This window comes from Sorex fumeus, unplaced genomic scaffold, assembly GCF_029834395.1.
Source record: "Sorex fumeus unplaced genomic scaffold, SorFum_2.1 ptg000019l, whole genome shotgun sequence".
NCBI classification, from domain to species: Eukaryota; Metazoa; Chordata; class Mammalia; order Eulipotyphla; family Soricidae; genus Sorex; species Sorex fumeus.
In genome coordinates this window covers 12,913,797-12,934,731 of record NW_026606076.1, presented here as the reverse complement: position 1 = coordinate 12,934,731, position 20,935 = coordinate 12,913,797, and the positions used below count along the sequence as shown (strand labels likewise).

General features: G+C 43.7%; 1 protein-coding gene and 1 pseudogene across 1 annotated transcript; both read right to left on the bottom strand.

The window, feature by feature from the left end:
• Positions 1-3,125: 3,125 nt before the first annotated feature.
• Positions 3,126-6,508, bottom strand: LOC130022521 (putative gustatory receptor clone PTE01). Its single transcript, XM_056113283.1, is given in 2 exon segments — positions 3,126-3,230; positions 5,531-6,508. Coding segments are annotated over 2 exon segments (1,083 nt in total).
• A 12,631-nt stretch (positions 6,509-19,139) lies between these two features.
• LOC130022520 (olfactory receptor 18-like) lies at positions 19,140-19,885 on the bottom strand (annotated as a pseudogene).
• Positions 19,886-20,935: the final 1,050 nt, after the last annotated feature.

Below are 20,935 nucleotides of genomic sequence, written 5' to 3'. Positions count from 1 at the left end.
GCTTGGAGCTGGGGCCCCTAACACTCTCCTCCCTTGTGAGTGATGAGAGCTGAGACTCCGTGCTCGGGACGGGGAGGAAGGTGAAGTCAGGCATGAACCCGCCCAGGTGATGGTGGTGAAAGGGTAGACAGGTAGGAACCTCACTGAGAAATACCCTCCAGACTGTGGGGCTGACTCTTTATTACTCCTTCATGACCGTGAGGGATAATAGTGAGAAAGTATTGTTTCTTGTTATCTCAGTCTCCAAGGACCCCCTAATTGGAGCAGAGGAGGAAAGGAGGAGAAATGAATGTAATTAGATGGTGCGAGCTTCCTTCTTCCCTGGGAAAATTCATCTGGACACTTGACTTCTGAGGTCCAGTTTCAAAAACCATAAGCAATTCCAGAATTTCTCTTTGACTTCAGTTCATTTAAACTTCACTTGAATATCTTCAAGTAATTGTGTTGATTATGTAAAATGGGAAAATAGATCTCTACAACCAGAGTCTAAAACCTCCTCTATTTTCTCAATGTTTTCTCAATGGAGATTTTATCTCTGGGATGAACTTTTTTTTTGGTTTTGGGGCCACACCCAGCGATGTTCAGAGGTTACTTCAGGCTATCAGTACTCCTGATGGCGGTCAGGAGACCCTGTGGGATGCTGGGGATTGAACCCAGGTTGTACATATGCAAGGCAAGTGCCCTACTTGCTGTACTGTTGCTCCTCCTCTGATGAACTTCTTATTTCCATATTTAACTTATTTTATTTTTGGACCACACCAGTGATTCTCAGGGGTTATTTCTGGTTCTGCACTCAGTAATTCTTGTGGTGCATGAGGGAGCAAATGGGATGTTGGGGATTGAACCTGGGTCAGCTGCATGCAAGGCAAAAACCCTGCTCACTGTACTATCACTCTGGCCTCCTTATTTCCATATGTTAGGAGGTCTTCCTTATGTAAAATAATATCACAATTTAAATTATTTGCTTTTGCTTGTGTATTTATTCTTTATTATTAGAATAAAATGCTCTTATTGATCTACTACTTGTGGTGGATTCTTGTGTTAAATAAAGCTGAGTACTGGCCAATATTTACCTAAAAGTGTCTACTGGCTGGCACTCAGTGATATTCAAAAGGTAGGTTAAAATGTTATTTAAAAATATTATCAGTTTCCTGGGGCTGGAGCAATAGCAGAGGCAGTAGGGCGTTTCCCTTGCACTCGGCCAATACAGATTCGATTCCCAGCACCCCATATGGTCCCCCGAGCACCACCAAGAGTGATTCCTGAGTGCAGACCCAGGAGTAACCCCTGTGCATCACCGGGTGTGATCCAAAAAAATAAAAAAAATTTATCAGTTTCCTTACTATGCTTTTCATATCCCACATATGAGTGGGATTATTCTGTATCCATTCCTCTTTTTCTGGCTGACTTCACCCAGATTGAGAAGAGAATAATAACAGATGGCCCAAAGCAACAGAATCTGTGAATTGATCTATAGGACTGAAGGTTCCAAGCTGGGAGACAGAGAGAGGAGGAAATTTTTGGGGGAGGCCAAGGAACCTAATACAATGGTGAGAGGAAATGAACACATTAGTGGGGAAAATGGTTTGGATTTTGAATGTATGGAAACCCTTACTGACAGGGTTGGAAATCAAAATGACTAAAATAATAATAAAAAGTAGCATGGATTCTTCATGTTTTGTTGCTAAAAAAACTCCGGCTAGAGTCAGAAAATAAGTCTATAACATGCCAGGATTATAGAATCTGGAGTACATGGAGGGACTAATCAAGTTTTTTCTGCATGCATGCTTCACCTGTGTCAAGACTTGGATCTCTAACTAAGCACAACAGGATTCTGTGGGGATAGTCCCCACATTAATTCACATGATAGTGCATTGCTCTCAGAAAATTTCCCTAAAGAACAAGTTGCCCATAGGTAGATATTTCCACTGATGTGGTTTATCTTCTACCCCCAGCATGCTGCTATAAAGCCTTGCAGCATTTAAAAAAAATTATTTGTTTTTGGGCCATACCCAGTGATACTCAGGGGTTACTCCTGGCTTGCAATCAGAAATCACTCCTGGCAGTGCTCAGGGGACTATATGGGACGCTGGGGATAAAACCCAGGTTGATGGCATACAAAGCAAATGCCTTACCCACTGAACTTACTGCCTTACCCGGCCCCAAAGCCTGGCAGATTTTTAAAAGAAATTTTATTGTCTTTTGAGTCACTGTGAGATACACTACCAGGCTTCTGGAACAACAGGGAGATGGGGGAGATAATCCATCTATGACTCTATGAGAGCCTGGAGATTTCAGTCACAAAATTTGCATACTTGAGTTTTTCAACAGATCAGTTTCTGGATGAGGTTCATCCTGAGCAGTGAAGTCCTGCTGTGAGCATGGTGGTGTTTGTAGAATGTGGAGATTTTTGGCTGCTGGGGCTCTTTTTGAGTATGTGGTGGGCTCACTGCTCCCCACTGGGATGCCCCGGATGACTCAATCTGGCATGGGGTCAGGAAGCATCTCTTTAAGAGAAATACTACTAACACAGTTTTTTTATTATTAATATGGGATTACAAATCCTGACGTGTAAATAAATTTGTTTTTAAAAAAATTCATTACTATATACAAGAGTGGAAATGATTCTCTATTTTAGGGGTACAAGGACTACTGCCGAAGTTCTGATAGCCCTCTTGGATCATGCTTCTATTCCACTCCCTTCTTAGGTAAATACAGTTATGTTGTCAGAGTCCAAGGATTTGTTTTCATTGGAATTATCCCACCAAAACAAGGAGACTCTCTTTTTTTCTATAGATCACCTAGGAACAAGATCAGCTGGTGTTTGTCTTTCTCCTTCTCTGTAGTTTTCTTAGCATCTCCCAGACTTCCACTCCTTTCTCTTCTTTGCGGATGTCTGTCTCATCACACCCACCATCCTTAGGATGCATCTAAAATTGAAGCACCTTCTCACAATAGTGTTCATAATAACATTAATCAGGAAAGCCAAACACAGAAATGGACCCTAAGTCCATGAACAATGGATGGTTTAAATAGAATACTGGATGGAAAGTATTCAGCCTTAAAAGGGAAGGAAATTCTGAAATATTTTGCAGCATTGTTGAATGAACTTCGTTAATATGATGCTAAACTATGACGAATACAGAAGAATAATCATTGTAACATGTAAGATTCCACTTGTAAAAGACACAAAAAACATGCACATTTATAAAGATATGAGTTTCTAGGATCTGAAATGACTTAGAAATAGGGTATTACTGTTGAATAGATATAGAGCATCTTCAGGTTGTTAAAAAAGTTCTGAAAGTAATTCTGGTATTGTTGAAAGTAAGGTTCAATATTCTTGTCTAATTTAAAATGATTAAAATGATAATATATGTTATAGATCATGTACTGTTTTAATAATTTTAAATGTGGCCACATTGTATCCACAGATATTTTATAGACATTTTGCGGACAAAAGAACAAAAAATGTAATTTAAAGTTCCTTGAAGCAACATGGTGGAACTGGAGGGGGTGTTCCAAATAAATAATTAGAAATGAAAATACTGTATGATAACACTCATATAAGGGATATAGAGAATCAAACCAAGGAAACAGACAAAATCCAAGGAAAAAAATTCCTTGTTTTCAAATTGGGGAACAAAAGTTAACACATCTCAGCCAAACTAAGACAGAATTTCCAATGATAGGTCCTATTCAGCAGTATTTGTAAAAATTCCCTAGGGAATTCTACTAAAATCCATGGTTGTAAATCATGGAATGGAATCTCCCAAATGCCCTGAATTAGCAGATCTGGTGCAAAAACTGAAGACAAAAGCAAAAGCAAAAGCAAAACAAAAAACAAAACAAAAAACCCTGTGTATTGCAGACTACAGGTACCTTAGAAAAGAAGGTCCCCTTTAAGAAGATAGAAAATATAATTATGTCACTGAGGATAACTCTATGAATTCATATGAAGGATCCCAGGCCATCCCACCCAACAAAAACTTAAAGCAATGTCCAGCCATCTGTTCTTGGGCACTTGGGTTGTTTCCAGATTCTGGCTAATGTGAATAGTGCTGCAGTGAACATAAGTGCAGATGCTGTTTCTGCTGTGTCTTTTTGGGCCCCCAGGACATATTTCCAAAAGTGGTATTGCTGGGTCACATGGCAGCTCAATTTCTCATTTTTTGGGGAATGTCCATATTTTTTTTCCAAAAGGCTAGACCAGTTGGCATTCCTACCAATAATGAACGAGAGTCTGGATAAAGAAACTATGGTACATCTATACAGTGGAATACTACACAGCCACTAGAAAGAACACAGTCATGAAATTTGCTTCTAAAAATAGATGGACATGGAGAGTATCATGCTGAGTGAAATGAGTCAGAATGAGAAGGACAGATATATAATGACTGCATTCATTTGTGGGATATAAATATATATAATAGTATGAAATTAATCACTTATCACTTAACTTCCCGTTAGTCGTCGATTTGCTCGAGCGGGCACCAGTAATGTCTCCATTTGTCCCTGTCGCGTGCTAGTGTAGCCCAATGGCATCTGTTCGCTCTGGGATCATGAAGAGCCTCAAACCGATCGTTCATGATCTTCACGAAGAAGTCTGACCATCTGGTAGGTGGGCGGCCACGTGGTCTTTTGACATCCCGTGGAATCCAGTGAGTAATAGCTCTAGTCCAGCGGTCGTCTTTAAATCTCATTACGTGACCAGCCCATCTGATTTTTGACACCTTGGCAAATGAGACAGCATCCCTGATTCTTGATCGTCGACGGATGTCGGAATTCCGGATTTTTTCTCTCATTTGAGTGAAACGTGATATTCCAAGCATAGCTCTTTCTATTCTTCTTTGGGAGACCTGAATAGCGTTCTCATCCTGTTTGCGTAGGGCCCAGGTCTCTGAGGCATATGTTAATGCAGGAAGAACAGTGGAATCAAAGTATGAAATTAATATCCAAGATTAGGAAAAACAGGGACCAGAAGGACTGGTCAGTGGTTAGAAGGACTGGTCAGTGGTTAGAAGTGTGTGAAGAGGGGGGGGCAGTTAGGATAAAGAAGAGACCAGCATGGCAAAAATAGTTGATCACTCTGGACAAGAACTGAGTGTTGAAAGTAAGTAAAAAAATATAGATGATAACCTTTCAGTATCGGTATTGCAAACCATAATGCCCAAAAGGGGGGAGGGAGAGAGAGAGACAGAGAGAGACAGAAAGACAAAGAGAGACAGAGAAAGAGAGTGCCTGCCCTAGAGTTGAGGGGGGAGGAGGGAAACTGGGGGCATTGTTGATGGGAAATGTCCACGGGTGGAGGGAGGGGTGTTGGAACATTGTATGACTGAAACCCAATCATGAACAACTTTGCAACTACAGAAACAAAAATAAAGCAATATCCATAGTAAGTAATGTTTGGAGAGGCATGAAATCGGTGAAACTAAAGAAAAAAAACATGACCGAGAGCACTGCCTTCACTCTCTCTGCATCCAATTCTTCCTCACACATGTCAGAAAGGATGACAGACACAAAGTGTTACTCTACTGTGAAGCTTCCAGAGGGATCTCTTGATGTCTCTGTTCCTCAGGCTATAGATGAAGGGGTTCATCATGGGAGCCACCATCGTGTACATTATGGAGGCTACTATGTCCTTCCTGGGAGATGACTCCAAGGATGACCCTAGGTACACCCCAATGGCTGTCCCATAGAACAAGCAAACTACAGACAGGTGAGAGCCGCAGGTGGAGAAGGCTTTGGACCTTCCCTCAGAGGATGGGACTCTCAGGATAGAGGACACGATTTTATAGTAAGAGAAAAGGATCCCCGAAGTTGGAATGAGGCCAAAGATGGCACCAACAAAGTACATGACCAAGTTATTTGTGAAGGTGACGGAACAGGCCAGGTGAAGGAGGTGAGAAGGGTCGCAGAAGAAACTTGAAATTTCCACATCCTTGAAACAGGTAAGTTGGAGCGCGATTAGGTTGTGCAGTTGAGAATCCAACAGACTCACCGAGAAAGAAACCAGAACTAAGAGGGCACAGAGACCGGGGCTCATGATAACTGAGTAGTGCAGCGGGTGACAGATGGCCACGAACCGGTCATAGGCCATGGCGGTCAGGAGCATGCCATCCATACACCCAAAAAGGATCAGAAAGGACATCTGGGTCAGGCACCCCATGTAGGAGATGGCCCTGCTGTGCATTTGGAGGTTCACAATCATCTTGGGGACGGTGGTAGAGACGAAACAGATGTCAGCCAAGGACAGGTTGCAGAGGAAGAAGTACATGGGGGTGTGGAGGTGGGGTTCTGAGCAGACGGCCAAGAGGAGTGCAAGATTGCCAGAGACAGCGATCAGGTACATGGAGAGGAATAGCCCAAACAGGAGGGGCTGTATGTCCGGATCATCGGAGAGCCCCAGGAGGAAGAAAACGGAGACGTTGGTTAGATTTTGTGGTCCTCCGTTGCTTGGACACCTCAGGAGAGGAAAAGAGGATTGAAAGGCTCAAAAATGAGACATGTAGGGGCCGGGGTGATAGCACAGTGGGTAGGGAGTTTGCCTTGCACATGGTTGACCTGGGCTTGATCCCCAGCATCCCATAGGATCCCCTGAGCACTGCTAGGAGTAATTCCTGAGTGCAGAGCCAGGAGTAACCCCTGAGCGTTGCCAGGTGTGACCCAAGATAGAAAAAAAAGGGACATATTAATGGTCATTCAGCATGTTTGGGATTCTAGCAATTCCCTTGTGAGGCTATCTATTCTCGCACTCTGGGAAGTATTTCCCAGTATGGAAAATTAAATTCTCTTAGAACTATTTCCTCATGGACTTCTTTGTCCTTTATTTTTTTTTAATTCGGGCCACACCTGATGATGCTCAGGAGTTAGTCCTGGCTCTGTGCTCAGGAAGCATTCCTGGTGGTGCTGGGGGGAACTGATGGGGTGCTGTGGATCAAACCTGGGTTGACCATGTGCAAGGCTGACCCGGTATACTATCTCTCCGGCCCCCTTCTTTGTCATTCTGTACACAACTTTTTTGTTTGTTTGTTTTTGGCTGGAGCGAAAGCACAGCTGGTAGGGCACCTACATGAAATTTTCCTCAAGTTTGAAGTCTAATTTCAATTTCTAATGTAAACTTATAGAAAATCTTATGACCCACCATGGTAAAGACTATGACTGGGGCCAGAGCGATAGTACAGTGGGGAGGGCGTTTGCGTTGCATGCAGCAGGTCCGGGTTTGATCCCCAGCATCCCATATGATTCCCAAAGCACTGACAGAAGTAATTCCTGAGTGCAAGAGCCAGGAGCAATCCCTGAGCATCGCTGGGTGTGACCCAAAAAGCAATAAATAAATAAGACATTAAAAAAAGATACTATGATTCGGGTCTGGAGTACAATGGCAGGGTAATTGCCTTGCACATGAGTTCCATGGCTGACACCCTTGAGTTCAACAGGGGTGATCCCTGAGTGCGGAGCCCTGAGCACTGCTTGGTGTGCCCTACCCGCCCCTATAATCCTAGTTCCATAATCTACAAGTGAATTTAGTAACCAACAGAGGAAGACTCATCCTTTATACTTCCATATATTTATCTAAGACCACAGTTGACTTGGAAAAAGGATGCAAGTTGTTAGCTACAGTTGAGCTGTTGGAGAACTGATTCAGGAACAAGAAAATAAATGTTTGTGTCTTTAATCTTTCCCTTCTTGCATGTTTTTGATAGGCAGTTTTTTTCATCGTATTGGCTTGTGTTTCTTATCGGAAATTGCGGGGGGGGGGGACGCTTATGTGTGTCCAAGTAGTATTTGAGAAACATACATGGTTTCTAGAGGTTTGAAATTTAATGTGGTTATTGTTTATAAATGATTTTGTTTATTACTAGGATGGAGCATTGCTTATTTATTTGCCTTTTTAAAAAAAAATTAACAATCATTGAAAGAACTGTGATTTACAAAATGATTGATAGCTGAGTTTCAGACAGGTAATGTTCTAGCACTAAATCCTACCACTGTGCCAACTACCTTCACCAGCTGCAACTTGGATGGCACTGGAAGACATCCTATTAAGTGAACTAAGCCAGAAATAAAAGGAGAATGGTCTAGAGAATGGCATATTCAATAATAAATTTTAGTTGAAACAAGCTTATGATTTCTTATGGCTTATACACTACCCAGACACATTAAATCATTTCTAGTTCTCTAGGGCTCTGGAGCTTGGAATGGCATAATATGAAATATTTCTCAGCATATGCAACGTAGTTTACTCTGTGTGTGTTTTGCTGGGGATCAAACCCATGGCCTCACTCTTTTTTTTTTTTTTTGCTTTTTGGGTCACACCCAGCGATGCTCAGGGGTTACTCCTGAATCTGCACTCAGGAATTACTCCTGGTGGTGGTCAGGAGACTATATGGGATGCTGGAAATCGAACCTGGGTTGGCTGCGTGCAAGGCAAAAGTCCTACCTGCTGTGCTATGCTCCAGCCCCTGGTCTCACTCTTAAAAGGTATGCATTCCTGAGCTGTATCCACAGTCTCATTTCTATTTTTATATGTATAAAATATTTGCAATGGTTTTTGATAATATCATCCATGTCATTAGAGAGAAAAATACCAGGTCCTATGCAAAATCCCTCAGAACACACTAACAAGCACTATTGCATCATGTGCTTCACCCTATGGGACATCTTTGAAAGGTGGAAGCTCATTGGTATCAATAATCAGATACAAAGGAGCCATTTGCCTGCATATTCTTTCTAGGAACTAAAGGGTGGATCCATAATAACCAAGATATAATTGTTTCTTTTCCATCCCAGAAAATCAGAGACTCAGGGAAACTATAAAATAAATGGGCCATTTTCCTTCACATACTAAGGAATCTTTGAGTGTCAACAAAAGGAAAATGTTCTGTCACCAGGGAGAGAAACAAAAATTTAGATCACTAGATATTGAAAGCCAATGATATAATAACTCATCTTCTTATTAAAAATTCCTGGGGCTGGAGCAATAATCCAGTGGGTAGGGCATTTGCCTTGCATGCGGCCAACCTGGGTTCGATTCCTAGCATCCCTTATGGCCCCCTGAGCACCGCCAGTAATTCCTGAGTGCAGAGCCAGGAGTAATTCCTGGTGCATTGCCAGGTGTGACCCAAAAGCAAAAAAAAAAAAGAAATGAAAAAGTTTTTTTGCCCAGTTATTGCCTTGCACGCGGCCAACCTGGGTTTGATTCTTAGCATCCCAGATGGTCCCCCGAACACTGCCTAGTAATTCCTGAGTGCAGAGCCAGGAGTAACCCCGGTGCATCGCTGGGTGTGGATACATACCAGCGTGTTAGAGTATTACCTAATTAAAACATGCCCCAAATCACACTAAGAATAAATGAAGCTGGCAGAAACCATAGAGCTCCAAGCAGTAAACCATATCTTTTCTGGATTTACTGAGTGTTTTCAACAGAGGTTCAGAGCTATTAATCCCAGGTGCCCCGGAAGTACACTTTTCAAACTGTCTTCAGTTTTCTGATGGGGATGAAGAGACCCCATTGCCCTTTGTCCCCTTTGGATATTGAGTCAGTGGGTTGTTATAGGGGCATGGACAGTTGGGGGGATGGACAGTAGTAGGAGCAGATACTCACTGAAGCACCATATTGATCCCTGCTCAGCTGTCTGACATATCAGCTGTCTGTTCTTAAGTCAACTACCCTTCTCCACTGTGCTTGTGCAGAAATCCTGCAAGGGGCGAGCACAGGGTGAGCGAAGGGTCTTTGTCAGGAGGGAGGTGTCTGAGGGGGTGACGAGGGAGGAATGTTGTTCTGAGTCTAGAGTCAGCCTCTCCAGATAGAATCCTATTTTTTAAATTTATTTTTTATTTTTGGCTTTTTGGTTCACACCTGGCAATGCTCAGGGGTTCCTCCTGGCTCTGCACTTAGGCATTACTCTTGGTGGTGCTCGGGGGACTATATGGGATGCTGGGAATGGAACCTGGGTCCACCGCCTGCAAGGCAAACACCCTGCCCACTGTGCTATCGCTCCAACCCCACCAGATAGAATCTTAGCTGTAACCCTTTCCCACTTCTGGTTGCAACGGGCATAAAAATGCAGTGCTCCTTTCCTCTGATATCAAACAGCAATAACGCACAAGGTAGAACATGCCCAGGAAATAGCACGAGAGGCTGATGATGCCTGCTCAGAACTGTCCAGAACAAGGACAGGATATTTATGGTTCAGTTCTTAGTCTCTCTCCTCTCCCTCCGGGTGACTCTCATGATCAATTTTTTAAAGCTTTTTGGGGTCACACCTAGCGATGCACAGGGATTACTCCTGGCTCTGCACTTAGGAATTATTAGGCGGTCCTCGGGGGACCATATGGGATGCTGGGAATCGAACCCAGGTCGGCCACGTGTAAGGCAAACGCCTTACGCGCTGTGCTATCTCTCCAGGCCCTCTCATGATGAGTTTTGAAGTAATTGGGGATCAGGGATCTGAGAGTTTCGTCTGCTGCTCTGCACTGCATGAGTTGTGCCAAACAGACCTCAAGTCAGGGACCTTGGATTAGTTCTACACACTCTCTCCCATAACCAAAAATGAAAACCTGAAGGTGCATATTGGCATCTCTGGCTGTGTCTCTTCTGCCCCCCATTTTGTCTGTCTGGAGGAGGAGGAACTATGTTCCGTACAGTACCCCTTACTGGTAGTCTAAAACACTTACTGGGATGGGTTGCATGTTGGGGTGACCATGGCCAGGGAGGATGGCTTCTCCCCACACCTCTCCTGCCAGGTGGACAATGAAGGCTCAGGGCTCCTCCTCAGGACTGGCAAGGACTCTGTGATGAAGATAACCACAGAGGAAGGAGGAGCAGAGTCAGAATCATTGTATGGAAGATGAGAAACAACAGGGCCAGAGGTGCTGACTAATTATTTGTGTTTCCTAAAACCTTGGAGGATAAAGTCACAGAGCTCCTGGTTGGTTAATTGGTCTGTATGGTTCCCCCAATCTCTGAGGACTTCAGAAGGTGAATGCATGAAAAAAAAAATAGAAGCATAAACAGAATGTTCTTGAGAGAAATAAATCCTCTGATTCCTCAGGAAGAAGCTTTGAATGAGCACATTCCTGCTATTTATTTATTTATTTATTTATTTTCTTTTTGGGTCACACCCGGTGGTGCACAGGGGTTACTCCTGGCTCATGCACTCAGGAATTAATCCTGGCAGTGCTGGGGGACCATATGGGATGCTGGGAATAGAACCTTGGTTGGCCGCGTGCAAGGCAACCACCTACCCGCTGTGCTATTGCTCCAGCCCCAATTTATTTATTTTTAAAGTTGAATCACTGTAAGATACATCATTACAAAGCTGTTCATGGTTGGGTTTCAGTCATATAATGTTCCGACACCCATCCCTCCACCAGTCTACATTTTCCACCACCAATATCCCTAGTTTCCCCCCTACAACCTCTCTTCCCCTGAACCTGTCTCTGTGGCAGGCACTTTCCTTCTTTCTCTTTCTCTCTCCTTTTGGGCATTATGGTTTACAATACAGATACCGTATGGTTTCAGTGTTTGTTCCTTTATCTTCCTTTAACATGCAGTTCTTATCCAGAGTGATAATTTCCAACTATCTTTGTCATAGTGGTCCCTTTTCTTTTCTATCCCAACTGTCCTCTCCCCCAGCACTTGTGTCAAGCTTCCAACTGTGGACCAATCCTTTTGACCCTTCTTCTACTGTCCTTGGATGTTAGTTTCATATTATGTTTTTTTTTTTTTTCGTTTTGGGTCATACCCGGTGATGCACAGGAATTACTCCTGACTCTGCACTCAGAAATTATTCCTGGCGGTGCTCGGGGAACCATATGGGATGCTGGGAATCAAACCCAGGTCAGCTGCGTGCAAGGCAAATGCCCAACCCACTATCGCTCCAGTCCCCAGTCTCATATTATTATTATTATTTTTAAAATATTCCACAAATGAGTCCAATCATTCTATGTCTGTCCCTCTCCTTCTGACTCATTTCACTAAGCATGATACACACATTCGTGTTTTGAATGAGCAAGATTCAAATACAACTTGCTCTGAATTCATATTTTCCCAAATTCTTCACTCAAAGTGTGATTTTTGGCATTTTAAACAATTGTGTTGGGGCTGGAACGATAGCACAGCGGGTAGGGCATTTGCCTTGCATGTGGCCAACCTGGGTTCAATTCCCAGCATTCCATCTGGTCTTCTGAGCACTGCCAGGAGTAATTCCTGAGGAATGAGCCAGGAGTAACCCCTGCTGGATGTGACCCAAAAAGCAAAACAAAAACAAAAACAAAAACAAAAAACAAAAAACTGGGGCTGGAGCAATAGCACAGCGGGTAGGGCTTTTGCCTTGCACGCGGCCAACCCAGGTTCGATTCCCAGCATCCCATATGGTCCCCCAAGCACTGCCAGGAGTAAATCCTGAGTGCAGAGCCAGGAGTAAGCCCTGAGCATTGGCTGGGTGTGATCCAAAAAAAAAAAAAACAACAAAAGAACCTCCCAAAAACAAAAAACACACCATTGTCTTCATCTTCTTAAATCTCCGATTTTAACTCATTCATACCAAGACAGTTCCCTTTTCTATTATTATTTAGTTCTAGGAATAAATTATTTTATTCTTAATCTTTGCTGGATTTGCATTTAATAAAGTGGAGATCTACAGGGTCTTTTTAAAATTTGGAATACGTATTTTTTTTTTTTTTCTTTTTGCATCACACCACCAGGGCTGGAGCGATAGCACAGCGGGTAGGGCGTTTGCCTTGCACGCAGCCAACATGGCCGACCTGAGTTCGGTTCCTCCGCCCTTCTTGGAGAGCCCGGCAAGCTACCGAGAGTATCTCGCCCGCACGGCAGAGCCTGGCAAGCTCCCCGTGACGTATTCGATATGCCAGACACAGTAACAACAAAGTCTCCAATGGAGACGTTACTGGGCCCGCTCGAGCATCACACCAGCAATGCACAGGAGTTACTCCTGGCTCTGTACTCAGAAGTTACTCCTGGCGGTGCTCAGGGGATCATATGGGATGCTGGGAATCGAACCTGTGTCTACCGCGTGCAAGGCAAATACCCTACCCGCTGTGCTATCTCTCCAGCTCCCTGGAATACGTATTTTTAAGAACAGTTGTAAGCCTCTTCCCCCCCCTTCTAATTGAATGACATTGGCATGTTGCCAAGCTGTTTTTTGCATATTAATATGATAATTGGTACTTTATTGCAATACTCAGTGGTCATCTAAGAAACAGGCTGTTAACCATGGCAGAGTGATTTCTTTCTTTTTTTTTTGGCTTTTTGGGTTACATCTGGTGATGCACCGGGGTTACTCCTGGCTTTTCACTCAGGAATTACTCCTGGCGGTGTTTGGGGATACCATGTGGGATGCTGGGAATCGAATGCGGGTTGGCTGCGTGCAAGGCACACTGTACTATCGTTCCAGTCCCAGTATATTTCTGACTGTGATTTCTGGTTGTTAACCATGGGAGAGTCACCTTAAGATCTGAGTGTATCTTTACAATAGCCAGAAACTGGAAAAAAACCTGAGTACCCGAGAACAGATGACTGGTTAAAGAAACTTTGGTACATTTACACAATGGAGTACTATGTAGCTGTCAGAAAAGATGAAGTCATAAAATTTACATACAAGTGGTACTACATGGAAAGTATCATGTTAAGTGAAATGAGTCAGAAAGAGTGGGATAGACACAGAAAGATTGCATTCATCTGGGGAACATAAAGTAACATAATGGGAGACTAACACCCAGGAGTGTCCGAGACTAGTACCAGGAATTTTGCTCCATGACTTGGAGGCCAGTCACACGTGCTAGGGGAAAAGGAAGCTCGGAGAGAGAAGGGAGCATCAAAGGGTGTTGGGAGGTTCCTCCCAGGATGGGAGAAGCATGCTGAAAGTAGACTATAGACAAAACATGAATGCCACTCAATGCCTCTCTTGCAAACCACAGAACACAAAAGGAGAAAGAGAGAACAAAAGGGAATGCCTTGTCACAGAGTCAGGGTGGGATGGGGGAGACGGGGGTGGGTGGGAGGGATGCTGGGACCTGTGGTGGTGGAGGATGAGCGCTGGTGGAGGGATGGGTACTTGATCATTGTATAACTGAAACCCAAGCACAAAAATTTGTAAGTCTATAACTGTACCTCGTGGTGTTTCACTAATAAAAAATATGAATAAATAAAAAAAAGATCTGAGTGTAGAGTTTTATGTTTAAACACACATGGTGCTACTGCAGGACTCACCTCTTTGCAGAACTTGGCCAAGAAAGTTCCTTAGTTTCTTGACACAAGAGTCTCTGGATGCAGCAGCATGCAACATGGCAGTGGGGTTTCATCATACAAATAATTCAGAGAACAAGAGACAGTAAGAAGAAAGATGAATTGCTTTGGCTCTACATTGAGATGGGTCGCCTGGTCATTTACTCCACATTATCGATGTAAGAGTGGCGACGGGTCTCTGTATCTTTAAAGGTTCCCAGGATCTTCAATATTTTAAAGAGTGAGAATATTGAGTAATACGGATTCTCAGACGCAGAATTAGAAATCCAAAAGTTTATTGGAGAGGCCGGAAAGATTGTACAGTGGGTAGGGTATTTGCCTTGTATGCGGCGGACCTGAATCCGATCCCTACCATCGTATGGCTCCCAAAGCACCTCTAGGAGTGATTCCTGAGTGCAGAAATAGGAGTAACTCTTGAACACTGCTGGATGTGATCCAAAAAGTCAAACAAAAAAATTTTTTTGGAAAGTAAAAAAGAAAGGAACTCCCCAGAAAGGAAGGAACTTAATATAGGACTAAATTAAGTATGGTTCCTTGTAAATGATGTGGACTTCTCTGAAAATAAATGACTATAAACGCTTTTTATTTGCCAAATGGCAAATGATATGTTACCTTCAAAGAAGTGTCTAATCATTCCTCTCAATTTTTTGATGGGGTTATTTGTTACTTTGTTGTTGAGCTTGGGTCCTTTACATATCTTGGAAATGAACCCCTTTTTTGGTGTATGGCAAATATTTTCTTTTAATTTTAGCCTGAGTTTCTTTACACATTCACAAACATTTTTGTTTTATGTTCATTTGTCTAATTTTGTTCTGTTTCTTATCAATGGAGTCAAATCATAGACACTTCTGAGGTCGGGTTCCTGGAGTGTTTGGTCTAGGTTTTCTTAAAAAAAAATTACGTATCACCTATGGATTGTTTAGTGGGTTCTTCCAAGATGCTTATAGGACCATGAGATTCTGAGGAATTAAATTCAGAGTTTTAGTTTGTCAAATATTTATAATAACCTTTTGAGTTATATCCCCCGCACCTAATCGCTTTATGACATGTAGTTTTTAGAAGGAAAAATAGGGGGCAAAGAAGATGACTCAAAGTGATGGTTTTGGATTCAATACCAGAGACTGCATGTCCCCTAAGTATACCCAATTCTGGCACTGGTGATCCCAGAATTATTGATTGGTATCCCACCACCCAGTGGTGCTCAGAGATTACTCCCAGCTCTGCACTTGAATCACTTCTATCACTTCTGGTGGTGCTCTGGTGGTCATATGGAGGGTCATATTGAACCATGGTTGGCCGCATGCAAGAGAAGTGCCTTGGTAACTGCTGTGCTGTATACTCCAGCCCCAAAGTAATTTACTTTGGATTGCTTGTGACAATAAAGATCTCACAATGGTGTTCCTAAGTGATTATCTGAGGATTTATGTGCTGCTTGGTGCTAGTTGAATCTTTTGTCTTATTGTTTCCCTTAGTGGGTTTCTATGCAATTTACCCCAGATAATTTGCTTTCTTTCTACTGGGCTGCCAGGACTGTGAAATTTGGAGGTGTCATGTGACTGCATATGTGGCCAGCATTCCAGGAGTCATAGAACTGGGTTGGTTCAGCAGCCTGGCTTCTCTTTGAGATTCCTCGTAGAGCTGTGAAACTGGGTCATTTATAGGTCAGAGGATGTCCCACACACCACACTAATTTCTTACTTCTCTCTCTCCTGCCCAGCTTGCACTGTAGAGTGATTTGGGTTTATATACATTAGAATTTTCTATGATTTGATTTTCCTATGGTATGTCCTGTGAGTTCTTTTGATTAGAACAACCAATCAGATTACTTATGCAAATAAATGTGTTTGACTTACCTGTCTGGCACATAGCTGCTTTACAAAAGACAGTGATAATAGGAAGCTTTGAGGGGCCAGAGCAATCAACTAGCAGATAGGGCATTTTCCTTGCTGACTTAGGTTTGATCCCCTGCATCCTATATGGTCCCCAAGAACCTCCAGGAGAAATTCCTGAATGAAGAGTGTGGGAAGCCAAGAGCCCTCTCCTAGACCCTGGCCATGGTTCCCATGTTAGGAACTGCTTGGGACAGACATTGGTGAGAGTCTCCCAGGACTTCCTGATCTCAGCGGATACCTGATCTATAGCCACACATCAGGCTGACAGCTTACCTGGCCTTATCTATAGTAACCTCCAGGATGCATCTACTGCCCTAAATCCCTTTGATATACAAATGTAAAGCTCAGGATACACCTACTGCCATAAGGCCCTTTGATATACAAATGTCTACCTTGAATGTTGTCTACCTTGAATGCACCTACGGATCCTAGGGCCACCTCCGCTGGCCGGAGAGTGTTTTTGCGGGCCCTCCGCAGAAGAGCCAGGAGTAACTCCTGAGCATCGCTAAGTGTGACCCAAAAAGAAAAAAAAGGAGTAAGCCCATAGCTTAGAGGCCAGCCGGGTATTCTAGGGGAAAGGGCAGTTCAGATAGAGAAGGGAGCACCAAATAAAGGGTGTTTGGAGGATCCTCCCAGGAGGGGAGATGCATGTTGAAAGTAGACTATGGACTGAACATGTTTGCCACTCAATGCCTCTTTTGTAGACCACAACACCCAAAAGGAGAGGAAGAACAAAAGGGAATGCCCTACCACAGAGGCAGGGTGGGTTGGAGGGATGGGGGTGGGAGGAATACTGGGATCCATGGTGGTGGAAAATGGGCACTGGTGGAGGGATGGGTATTTGATCATTGTATGACCGAAACCCAAGCACAAAGATTTGTAAATCTACAACTGTATCTCATGGTGATTCACTAATAATAAAAAAAAAGGAGTAAGCTTTGAGTGTCAGGGAGAGAACCAGAGGTCTTGGGGAGTTCATGCTTACAGTAGCAGCCTGGATTCAATCTCAGTCACTGTATGGTCCCCAAAATGATGTTGGCAGGCCCAGCACTACTGGATGATATCCTTAAAGTCCAGCCCTGTGCTTTCCTTATGAAGCCAAGATGGAGGGATAATTCACTGCATTTTCTCGTATAACATTGATCATTGATTTGCTCAAAGCCAAAGTTTCAGAAACAGCGACATAGATCATAGAAAATGGTTGATAACTCTGTGTATTTTATTGACTTATATAATTGTATAATTAATTTTTTGGGGGGTGCTCACAAACAGTAGTGCTTAAGAGCTTATTCCCGGCTCTGCACACAAGGATCAGTCCTGGCAGTGCTTGGGGGACCAGATGTGGTGCCAGGGAACTTGGGCTGGCTGTGTGCAAGGCAGATGTCCAACCTGCTGTACTATCACTCGGCCATGATTTTATATTTTAAAAGGCAACTTTGTATTTATAAATAATATCTGGGTCATAGGTGAGAAACATTTGATTCTGAGGGAGATAGAGTTCAGTTTAATGAGATAGTTGAAACATGCATAATTTCAGAATACCCCCCACTCCAATGAAAGAAGGACTGACATAAGCAAATCTATTTATTTGCTTTTTGGATCACACCCGGCAGTGCTCAGGTGTTACTCCTGGCTCTGCATTCATGAATTACTCCCCACAGTGCTTGGGGGACCATATGGGATGCTGGGAATCGAACCCGGATTGGCCGTGTGCAAGGCAAACGTCCAACCCACTGTACTACCCTCCAGCCCCTGAAATAAGCCATTTTACAATCGGCAGTTAGGGAGACAAAGATGGGACAAGCTGCACTCAAACCACTTATGTGACCAGGGAATCACATTTGCCTATTGCAGAGGATTGATTTTGGAGTAATTTCTAATCGTATGATATCACTTAATCACTTAATCCCCGTTATTCATCGATTTATCCGAGCGGGTGCCAGCAACGTCTCCATTCATCCCGGTTGCGTGCTAGCGTAGCCCTATGGTATCTGTTTGTTCTAGGAATATGCAGAGCCTCAAACCGATCATTTAGGGTCTTGACGAAGAAGTCTGACCATCTTATAGGTGGGCGTCCACATGATCTTTTGATGTCCCGTGGAATCCAATCAGTAATGGCTCTAGTCCAGCGGTTGTCTGTAAACCTCATTACGTGTCCAGCCCATCTGATTTTTGATGTCTTGGCAAATGAGACAGTGTCCCTGATTCTTGACCGTTGACGAAGATCAGAACTCCGGATTCTATCTCTCATTTGAGTGAATCATGATATTCCAAGCATAGTTCTTTCGATTCCTCTTTGAGAGACCCGAATAGCGTTCTCATCCTGTTTTCGTAGGGTCCAGGTCTCTGAGGCATATGTTAATGCAGGAAGAATAGTGGAATCAAAGAGATGTGCTCGTAGCTGGAGGTTCTTTGTCCTTTTAGTTATTTCTTCAATGCTCTTGAAGGCATTCCAAGCCGCTCTCTTCCTCCTGCGCAACTCAGGTGCCAGGTCATTCATCATGTTGATTTCTCGACCTAGGTATATATAACTGTTGCATTCGGAGATGGTGGTTCCGTTGAGAGCGAATGGAGCGTCAGGAACAAGGCTGTTTCTCATAAACATTGTCTTCGTAAGATTCAGCTGTAGTCTGACCTTTCCACATTCACGGTCAAAGTTGTTCAGCATTTGTGCCGCTTGGTTGATGTTTGGTGTTATTAGAACGATGTCATCAGCAAAGCGGAGGTGGTGTAGTTGCCGACCATCTATCTTCACTCCCATGTTTTCCCATTCCAGTTGTCGCATGATGTTCTCGAGGGTGGCACTGAAGAGTTTTGGTGAAATGGTATCACCCTGCCGAACCCCTCTCTTGATATGGATGATTATTTCTTTGTAGAATGGTGAGATCTTGGTAGTGAATCCGCAATAGAGCTTACGAAGGATCCTGATGTATTGAGTTTGTACGCCCTGATCGTATGATAAGAGCACAAATATATTAGGTTAAAGTGAGAAGCTTCTGGAAGGCTCTCTTGATGTCCTTATTTCTCAGGCTGTAGAGAAAGGGGTTCAGCATGGGGACAACCATTGTGTACATAACTGAGGTCACTGTCTCCTTTCTGGAGGAATCAGATATAGCTGAGCTGAAGTATACCCCAAAGGCTGTTCCATAAAATAAGCAAACAACGGACAGGTGAGAGCCACATGTGGAGAAGGCTTTGGACCTCCCTCCTTTGGAAGAGACTCTCAAAACAGAGGACACGATTCTGGAGTAAGAGTACAGGATCCCTGAGACTGGCACTCCACCAAAAATAGCAGCGATAAAATACATTAATAGGTTATCAGTGGTGGTATCCTCACAGAGGGGTTGAGGGGGGTCACAGTAGAAATGAGGGATTTCCACATAGGTGCAAAAGGTGAGCTGTTACATCATTGAGACATGTATCTGGGAGTCAAACAAGCTGATGCAAACAGACGCCAGAAGCAGCAGGCTAGCGAGGCGAGGGTTCATGAGGACGGGGTAGTGCAGGGGGTGACAGATGACCACAAAGCGATCATACGCCATCACCATGAGAAGTGAACAATCCAAATAGCCAAAAAGGTAAAAAAGAGACACACCAGGCAGCCTGCATGTGAGATTGTTTTTCTCTGAGTGAGAATATCCCAAATCATCTTTGGCATCGTGGTGGAGGTAAAGTCAATGTCAGCTGTGGACAGGATGGAGAGGAAGAAGTACATGGGTGTGTGGAGGTGGGGGTCGGAGCTGACGGCCAGGATGATGAGCAGGTTCCCCATAATGGTGACCAGATACATGGACAGGAAGAGGCAGAAGAGGAGAGGCTGGACTTGCGGGTCATCGGAGAGTCCCAGGAGGAGGAATTGCACAGCACCTGTTCCATTGTGAGGGTCCACGGAGCAGACACACCTTTGGGGAAATCAATGAGAGAGGAAACAGGTGTCCAGGACCTCATTACTGTGTCTATACTTTATATTTAAGCAATAAACAAACACAGTCATTTCCTTTGAGTCCTCTACATGTTAAAAATACTCTTGAGATCACACGCTCTTTTGCCCGGAAGGAAGCATAACATGACTCTGTCCAGGCTGTTTCACTTGGGGCTCCCCAGAGGGCGGTGGCTGAGAGACCTCCCATCCCAAGGGTCCCAACCCCGGCAGCTGAAAACCTCCAGAACCCAACCGCCGCTAAGCTTTAGGCCATTACCCACATGCCCAGGCTGAGCCTCACGCATGAGTGAACACATTCTTGGACAGACACAGCATAAGACACTTCCTCCCTATTCTCCATAAGTACCACAACGCATTTGGTGGAGTTCAGTTTCAACAAATTATAGAGAAAAATATATATGCATATATACATATTTTCATATATATACATTTACGAAAGCTCACATCACTCAATCTTTAACATGTTAATGATATCCTAAAGAATGCCTTAATGGCCCCTACCAAAATAAAAAAATCTTCACACTGTTTCCTATATGAACACTTTTTTTTGTTTGTTTGTTTTGGGTCACACCCGGCATTGAACAAGGGTTACTCCTGGCTCATGCACTCAGGAATTACTCCTGGTGGTGCTCGGGGGACCATATGGGATCCTGGGAATCGAACCCGGGTCGTCCGTGTACAGGCAAACATCCTACCCTCTGTGCTATCACTCCATCTCCTATGAATACTTTTTTGTAAGCATTTTCAGCGGTTCTTCATAACAGACAATGCAAAATATATTATTTTGGCTGTGCTTTGGGACGGGGATCGGGGCTTGAGATGGAAACA